The 9,102-nt window shown below is 49.7% G+C and overlaps 2 protein-coding genes across 2 annotated transcripts; one reads left to right on the top strand and one right to left on the bottom strand.

Moving 5' to 3' along the window:
• Window positions 1-2,394: 2,394 nt before the first annotated feature.
• On the bottom strand, window positions 2,395-8,496 carry LOC100908346 (glucose-6-phosphate exchanger SLC37A4). The gene is made up of 7 exons (XM_003739329.2): window positions 8,163-8,496; window positions 4,562-4,794; window positions 4,196-4,433; window positions 3,927-4,106; window positions 3,599-3,798; window positions 3,222-3,360; window positions 2,395-3,117 (listed from the first exon to the last, which is right to left on the bottom strand). The coding sequence occupies exons 1-7, from the start codon at window positions 8,305-8,307 to the stop codon at window positions 2,954-2,956; spliced, it is 1,299 nt and encodes a 432-aa protein (XP_003739377.1). The 5' UTR covers window positions 8,308-8,496; the 3' UTR covers window positions 2,395-2,953.
• myd (stromal cell derived factor mayday) lies at window positions 5,446-7,003 on the top strand. The gene is made up of 5 exons (XM_018642068.1): window positions 5,446-5,582; window positions 5,769-5,998; window positions 6,091-6,305; window positions 6,396-6,648; window positions 6,753-7,003. The coding sequence occupies exons 1-5, from the start codon at window positions 5,531-5,533 to the stop codon at window positions 6,948-6,950; spliced, it is 948 nt and encodes a 315-aa protein (XP_018497584.1). The 5' UTR covers window positions 5,446-5,530; the 3' UTR covers window positions 6,951-7,003.
• Window positions 8,497-9,102: the final 606 nt, after the last annotated feature.

The raw sequence follows: 9,102 nt of genomic DNA, 5'->3' as shown, positions 1-9,102 counted from the left end.
AACACATATACGCACATGCGCACATCGAGGTAATTGAACGCGACCTGGACGGCTAGTCTGTCCACGAGAAGCTCGAGGAAAGGACAAGATCAATAAGGGATGCCTCTGAAAATTCGGCGCAACTTGAACTCACGGTGTTTTTGGGGCAGACGATCCAATCTCCCCGTCCCATCTGAGCGAGTTTTGAAGCAGCTGGAGATCCGGCGACTGGCTGAAGATGTTCTCCTCGAACTCTCGGCCTGCAGAAGGGAAAAGAGCTTGAAATCTTCTTCGTTCTGGAACCGAGTCAGAGAATTGGATTTTTTATAAATTCATGAGGATCGTTCTTCGGATTTTCGGAGTTCAATATTTCTAATGGCACCGGATTGATAGACTCACAGAGTAGATTCGGCAACCTAATCCATTTTTGTGAGTGGAACTGAGTTCAGGAATCGCCTCGAGGAGAGCTCTGAGATCTGTTCGCGCTCCGGTACTCGGGCTAGCTTTGGAAAATGAGTAGAACCCAGAGTTCAGTCTCTCAAGCGAGGTACGCATCGGAGAACGCTCACGTGAGCAAGCAGTTTGAAACATTTTTCTGCATGGCCGGTTGTTGCGACAGAGTTCAGCGTCGAATCCACAATCAATCGCCAATCCCAGGATCGATCGCTCTTCGTGGATCGCTCTTCCAGCCCCGTGGCGCTACGAACAGGTCCGGGCGACGAGAGCAGCAGTGGTTTCTGAGTTGCCGGATCAAAACTTCCCTGTACATTAGGAGGTCGCTCCAGAAACACGGTGGAGGCGAGAGTCAGGAAGGCGTCGAGAGGGCAAGAATGACTCAGAACCAGACTACCTACTCGTCGGATACCGTCGCACAGCTTGTCGGTCGTTCGATATTTCCGAAAATCGGACAATTCGGCTCCTCTTGAGGTTTTCTTAGCGGGTCTGGCCATCGATCGGCAGCTCGCGAGGGATATGATTGGGATATACGCCTCTCGGAATGAGTACGGATGCTTGAATTTCCTCGGAGAGACTTCCTTTGCGTATTTTCCTGCCGCCCATTCTACTCCATATATCCCATATACGATGAATATGATTAGTATTATACATATAATTCTTCGATATTTCTTCCTTATCCTCCCGATAACTCTTCGCCATTCACCTCGATTTTTTCCGCCAGCTACCTTCAGATGAGTGACCAGATCGCCCATAATCCAAAGTATATACCTGGTCAAATTACTAATCATCTGATCGTCTGATAGTTCCGAGTTGATTCTGCCAGCAGCCGCAGCGCAAGCTGTGGTCGCGAGACTTCCCAAGGGTCCAGGTTTTGTGCTTCACGAGCTGGACGACACAGGGAACGGATTTCGTTCTGGGCTGTGCTCCTTTCATGCTTCTCACCAAGAGCTTCACGGTGATCTTGACGACTTTCCCTGCTGAAATTCATTCTTCTGCAAAGAATCTAGCCCCTGCTGATTTGTCGGATGTGTTTCGAAATCGCCAAAACTGGCCTCTCGTCGAGTTTGTCTGACGAACTAGCCCAATCGAGCGTAGAATCGGATCCAGCCGCCCCGCACAATTCTGAGACCGGCCACAAATCTGTGGTGCGGAAGTTGTTCAAGCTCCGCGAATCTCAAACAACTCTAATTGGCCGGACGCGCGGCTCCCACCCTCGTCTCGATGACTTCTCCACTACTGGTTAGCGACCCCGAGAAGACTCGGAAGAGGAGTTCCGAAACGTTTAGATACAACATACGCTCCGATCCGAGATTAGATGAGGAGAATGCGCCGTGGGAACCAGTTTTCTCTGTGTTCGATGCAGACTCGCATTCACGCATGGGTCGCGTGACTGCCGAGTGAGGGAATTGGGTGGGAAGACCGGCTCCTCGATGGTGTTTTTTTCATCAATTTTTATTGTTCTTTCACCACGCATAATGTTCGATGTCTTGAAGGTTTCGATTTCTGAACACTGAAAGTAGTAGTGCTTCGTAACTAGGCATTGCAGCGATTCCTAACCGCGGTTAAAAACCGCGATTAACCGCTCGAAATCGCGGTTTTTAATCGTGATCAATCGCATGTATATTTCGATTAATAATCGCAAATCGAGGCCTGCCAATCCAGACGTCAAAAGGCCTGGGGATCAGTCATAGCTCCTTCTGAATGTCTCGAAAATTATTCTCCAGCCTATTACCGAATACGAGAACGAATAAAATATGATTTCCAGAAGAATTTTCCGACAATTGGCTCAGCTCCTAGAATAGCTCGAGGAATATCATCTTCGATCTCGGATCTCGGCGCACAGCACGTAACATTGAGATTTCACGTCCGAAGGCAGGTTGGATGTAGACCTGGCAGCGGCGGAGCGTGCATTGGCGTTTTCGTTGCTCAAGCGTTCGAAATCAAAACATCAACGATACTCTTTGCTCGTGCTGCGAGAGCCATCAAATGCTCCCGGCTTGATCATTGACTTAGAGAGTACATCTTCTCTGAAATTCGTTGGACTCCATGATCCTTCCAACTCTTGATTCATTAAACACACAAACGGGAGATAAACAATAGGTATGTCTTTGCACTCAGAAATATCAACAGCTTTATTTCAACAGAAACTTGTGTAAAACTGTATCGGGAAATCCCGATCGATCCCCATAAACAGTTCCTCGGTCTCAATCCGCAGCAAAATCCGTCGGCATTTACTCTTTGTTCGTTTGGGAGGCTCTCGGGAACAGTACGAGGCGAGTAACGCTCGAATATTCACGAGAGTCTTTGGGCATTTTGTCGCACGTCATCGCGCTCAATTAATGCCTCGGGCTCTCAGCTCCAAATCCCTTAGGAGCTTCAGATCGAAAAGCTTGACAGTTGTCTCATTCCATCCTCATGAAGAAAACTGGTCCCATGGTGAGAGGTCGCAAATTATAATTACCTAGATATTCTTCTCATCACAAATTATCACGTCTCTTGCGAACAGAATCGACTTGCATCAGTCTTTATGCAGATGTCTCGCGATCCGAGAGTCGATCCGCACACAGATGATCATCAAAACGCAGACTAGGCCGCATATCACTTCCAAGAGCAGGAAAACAGATTTCCAGCTGAATTGCGCCGCTAGAATGCTGAATGGGAGTCCCGACAGGGTTGCGCCAACTGTGGATAGAACATGTTCTTCTTCAAGACTATTCCACACCGACACGGATGCAGAAGCTATGAAACAGTTATTTTCAGAGAATTCAGAGCTTTACGATGCGCACCGTTCGCAGCGAAAGAAGTGATGGCGTGAGCGGAACCCGATAAGTGTACGGGAGCCGATTCACAGGAAACAATGCCGAAGATCGCTATGTCTCCGTACACAGCCGCGCCGAGAGTGAAACCGATGACCGCTATAAGGAACTGCAAGAAGAACGAGTTTCGGAAAGTTAATCGAGGGGACATGAACGACCCCATTCCTTTCACAAGGAATTTTGGAGGAATTCTTCGCGATTTGAGGGCTCCTTTGGTATTTCGAAATTCCGGCGATGGATCTTCGGAAAATCCCCTTGTACATATGTACCAACGAGCAGCAGGCTCTTGGGTAACGTGACAATGAGATTGGTCCAACGAATTGGTATGAACTGGTCAAACAACTCACCTGCGACGTATTCTGATCCACTACGAATACGAGGATGTGCAAGCAAACGGCTGTGCAGAAGAAGAAGAATATAGCTGCCGGTACTCTGGGATTGTGCCGCAAGCGTCGGTCGTGGCGCTTAACCGCCCAATCGGTGACCAAACCCGCAGCGATCCCTCCGAAAAAGCCGCCGGATTCTACGCAGGATGTCAGCGTACTGCCTGAGGAGCGCAGGGAAATATTCTCTTGGAAACAATCATTGCAGTCACCGACTCTCTCTTGCTCCTTCCTTAATGATCGATAACGGATTATCGAGAGCTCCGCCTTGAATTATGTCCGGAATACTCACCAACATAAGCCGAGTGGCCCAGCTCTTCCCTCAGGTAAACTTGACCCCAATCGACGGCCGAAGTTTTCGTGGCCATGATCACACAGTAAGCTGCCGATATCAGCCACAGGAAGGGGCTCGGGAGGAGATCGCTGAAGCCCCCATCTTTTTTCGCGTCAGTCTTTTCCGGCTTTTCGCCGTCTGTAGTCAGAGAAAAATCTCGCATTGAGTCACTGACCCAGCAGGGACTGCTCAAGGACACATAACGAGATATATTCCACTCAACGTACCATTCTTCTTCGCATTTTCGAGGAAACTCGGATAGCCCAGGTCTGTTGGAGAGTTGTAGAGCGTGAAGAAACTGACGAGACCCATTGCGATCGACAGCGAGCCCGCGAAAAATAACGAGGATCTCCAGCCGTAGTTGAGTATGATGAATGTGGCCAGGAAAGGCGCAAGTCCACCCGAAACATTCGACGACGCTGAGAGTACACTCCACCAGGTTCCGAACTGAGACGGTGGATACCACTGGAGATTCAAGTTCAATAAATTCCTGATTTCGGAGATGCAAAGTCTCCATGGACTATGCTCCTAGACAAAGGCATGGATGTGAAGAATGAGTCAGTCGTTTGTGGAAGGGTCCTGGGACCACTTGCCTGGCGGATGATTTTAGCGCAGCTAGGCCATCCGCAGCCCTGTGCAAACCCGTTGAGGAACCAGAATCCACAGAACAGAGCCAGAGAGTCCGCGGTTCCGAAGAGGAGCGTCGCTAAACCAGTTCCGACAAGCCCGATAGCGAAAAGTCGACGTGCGGACAGCCTGTCGGATAATACTCCGCCGATGAATTTGCTGATTGCGTAGGCCATATTCTGACTGGAAACGATCAACCCTGAAAGACATCCGAGATCAGTTATCATCACCCTCGAGCCAGAGCGCAGCCGGGTGCTCGCGGTCCCAGGAAGCCTAATAGAGTGAACTTGGCGGTTTTCTCATCAGGCCGAATGTTGTGCTCCGATAACCTGAGGAACCTCGGGAACGAAGACCCTCCCAAAATCTTGAGTTTAGCGGTCCTCTCCGCGAGGGTCCCAGCCGATACAAGCTCGCGGCAGCTATCGATGGGAAAAAGCTCTCGAAAGATCCCACTCGGGGGGGCAGAGCAAAAAATGCGAAGGGGTACTCCAGTACACAGAGGCTTGCACGATATGTAGATGAGGATGGAATATCCGAGAAGATAATCAGGGAGGACTGATAAAGTCCTCATTCAAGCTAGATGGACGAATCCCGAAACCTGCGGGGGAGGAGGGAGGGGAAGCGGAGGAGACCTACATAACTTCGAGCTCCAGTTTCATTCGGCGCTGCTTTCCACGAAATAAGGTTAGAACGACGCAGCTCTTACAGTCAGCCTCCGAAAGAGAGTTTCTCAATATGTTTCGGACCAATTCTTTCGTGTCGAAAAGCTTTTCTCCAGAGCATCGGATTTGAATTTGGCGCCGGGCGCCAACAAAGCCCTCGCCCTGGAGTCCCCTCCGCCGTTCTTCTAGCGAACTCGTCTCCGATCAGCTGTGAGAGTTTCATGGGAATCCTTAGGAACCTAAGGATTCTCATGCAATCGGAAGTTTGATGACATGCAGCTACGACTTCTGGTTCTCCCGATTCTCGCGCAAACTATTCCTTTGGGTGAGTAGAGCTGCCACATATGTTGCGGATGAGGTGCAGTGGACCCGAGATCGTTCTCTGAAGGCAGCGTGAAGTCACGCAGCTCTCAGAGCGTGATTTAATCGACATTCAAGCGCAGCACGAGAACAGCGGCGGATCGCTCTCGGTTCAGAAGACTGGAATGAATGATTGTCATTACTTCGACAGGCTTCGGGAAAACCATCTCCGACTCCCGGCCCACACATTTGAACGGAGTCCCCCTCGAGCGCGATGGAGATCTCAATGAAGATTTTCACAAAGAGATCCTCATGGGACCGTCGAATTCGTCACACGGGAATTCGACGGAAGAGCTCCTGCAATGGATGTTTTCCAACGCCGACGTGAACCACAACCAGTTTTTAGAGCTGACAGAGCTTCAAACATGGATAAACTCGAAGGTATTCCGGTGGTGTTACATGTAGACGTGATCTTATTGAGCTTCGGCGGCTTGCCGTATGGGTGTGATTGACGATCGGAAAATTATCCGCAGGTGAAAGAGCATGTCATGCAAGCTGCCAAAGACAATCTTCATACTTTTTTGAGGATCGATAAGAACCATAATGGCCGACTAGCCTGGACGGAATTCGGTGAAGACTACTTAATCAAACAAGGCTACTCGAAAGAGGATGCCGAGCGGAGCATCAGGAACCTCAAGAGTTTGCCTCGTCGCTTGAAAGAACAAATCATGCTGGACCGAGCGGCCTGGTAGGTATGGCTAAGGGGAGCACTTGCAAGACCTCAAAACATGCGATACTCGAATAATTGAATTATCCAAGTTTCCCCATTCCTCTTCAGGTTCGAGGCAGCGACCGATCCCGGCGGTTTGAATATTGACGAGTTTCTAACTTTCCGACATCCCGAGCACTCCCATGTATCGCTTTTGAACATGGTTACTCAGATCATATCCGATCTTGACACTGACGCCGACGGAGTTCTGAGCGAAGACGAGTTCGTGGCGGTTGACTCTACTGAGAAAGTTTCCGCCAAGAAAATCTCGGAGAAGAGACAGGAATTCAGATCAGCAATCGACACAGATAAGGATGGGAAGGTAGGTCTGTCGAGGAATTCCGTATCGTTGAGTTCCGGGATTTTCGAATCTTCCATTTAGCTTCCGGAATGACACCGGAGTCTGAGCTGCGAATTCTTCCATAGGTCACGCTACAAGAACTAATTTTCTACAACGATCCATCGAATCCCCTTCATGCCTTGCGTGAGGCGAGAGAGCTGATAGGGACCGCAGATGTCGACAAGGATGGGAAGTTGTCGCTCGAAGAAGTTCTCCAAAAAGCGAAGCTCTTTCTGGGGAGTACAGCGGTGGACACCGCGAAAAATATCCACGAGGAGTTCTGATCGCGAGTTCGATACGAGCATTGAACTGCGAAGGCGACCTCCAGCTCGGTGACGTAGTCAAAGAGGCCGGCCAGAAGCATCGAATCGTTAGTCAAGCTCGGAGCTCGGCTGGGATTTTTACCTTATGCTCCGATGCTCAGCTTCAAAGATTCCGGCTATGTTTCGACTTTCCGAATATTGTTTTGGATCGGCTTTGGTCACACAGATATTATTTTCGCGAGCCATATCGAGGAAACGTCGAATTTTTGCCAATACTCAAATTCGCTAGCGTATCGTTGCCCGCTTCCGAATCTAGTGCGAGATTGGGTGTGATTTCTAGATCCGTTATGTGTACCTTTGCAATAGAGGGGTCCCCTCAAGCCGAATTTCTGTTTACCTCTGGTCAGTCCGAGTTTTCGGGAAGAGTGAGTTTTTTTTCTCAAGAAGTCTCTTGCTGGCTAAATTTAATTTGTGGATATTGTACCATAAGCAGTAGGTTCACTTGTAAATATTCAAACAGGCGAATTGATGGACCACCGAAAATAAAGTCTGATAATTCGACACAACGCGCTCGCGATCGTCGCAGAAATTCAATCTATGCCTGGGGCAAATGGATGCTCATCGGTGAATCTGCTTCCCTCCGACCCGATCTCAGCGGCAAGCCATAATTCCTCTATGAAAAAGTTGAGCAACGACGTCAAGGGTTGCCGATGCAGAGATACCATTCCGCGAGCCGAAGCAGGTGATTGATTGAGCGCCGGAATAGAAAGCTTCGCTCTAAACAATGACAGGTCGTTCTTGTGACATTGAGAAGATCCATTGTAAACCAGCGATGGGCTATCGATCTATTTAATTCCGATACGGAGTAATCTCAGTATCGATGCAGGTTCTCAGGAGGGATGGCAGCGACCTGAGGAATGCCGACGAGCGTGAAGCTCCGTATGGAGCGCAGGGACTTCCATTCCGCGGGATCCACGCGCGAGGGAAGCTGGCAAACCGTCACTCCCTATCATCACAGCGAGACCAAGGAAACCTGACTCGGAGCTGATAAGAGCAGCCTCGAAAGATAAATCAGAAAACAAAAACAGAGCGTTTCGAGATTCTAACCCTCCCCACAGGAGCAATTCCGCTGGAGATTCCGGTCCTGTGGAACAGTTTACAGCTCTCACTCAGTCAGTCACTCAGCGAGGTCCCCCGTGGACCTCCAGCCGAAGTTTTGAGCTTGGCACGAACCTGCATGTTCCTTGCGCAGTCCTTCTTCCATGAGTTTCGGGAGAGCCAACGACACACTCTTCCGATTGTAGCCATACATGGCATAGCCCAGAAACATGGTCGCGAAGACCATGAGCTGTAGCTTTCTCAAGCTATCGGTCGCCATTCCGCGCAACGTCGCTGTCAAATCCGACTTCAAGATTCACATCGATCACCTGCGACCTACGACCTTGTCTTCTCTGGAGCAGACCGCGATCAAGCTCCACGACGGTGTCCGGCGCATCCCTCTCGTAAAGATACCGTCCGAGACTCCAATCAGCTGCCTCTATACGGAGAGGGCATCTTGGAGAAAGGTGATTGTCTGTAAGGCAAGAGTCATTACGATGGAGCTCAAGATGATATCCTGGCCATTCGATCGGAATACTTGTAAACACGAACTGACTGCTAAAGTTCAGGTTGTCTGTCACTCCCTAATGTGTCGCAGCAACACGGGAAACTCCTGTCATGCAGACGTCGACCCCTATCCGCAATATTCGTCGTCCTCCTAGCGGGGAAGAAATGCTCCTCGCACTTCGCATTCGTTTGACGAAAGATCTGACTAATTATTGCAGAGCCCGGAAATCAATGACATTGCAGCTGCTTCGCTTTCCCTTCTTGAGCTTAGCGACGCGCCTCCAGAACAGTCAGTTCGACTGACAGGGTATTCTTACAAAATCGAAAAGTCGCCGAGAATCAACCGCTCCTCGCCCCTTGCTCGAACCCCACTCCTCCCCATACCCTCCAACAGAGTGCAGACCACCGCTCTTCCCCGCCATGATCTCCGGCTGACAGGCTCCGAGTCGGATCGAATCTGATCGGATTGAGTGTAGTTCAAGGCTGATCTCTCGCTCGGCACGATTGCTCGAGCATTTGGATTTCTGGATGTCACGAAAACAGAACTTTGATTAATGAGTGTAATGAT

This window comes from Galendromus occidentalis, unplaced genomic scaffold, assembly GCF_000255335.2.
Source record: "Galendromus occidentalis unplaced genomic scaffold, Mocc_1.1 scf7180000076500, whole genome shotgun sequence".
Taxonomy (NCBI): domain Eukaryota; kingdom Metazoa; phylum Arthropoda; class Arachnida; order Mesostigmata; family Phytoseiidae; genus Galendromus; species Galendromus occidentalis.
Note: the sequence above shows the minus strand (reverse complement) of the source record. Positions and strands in the feature narration are given on the sequence as shown.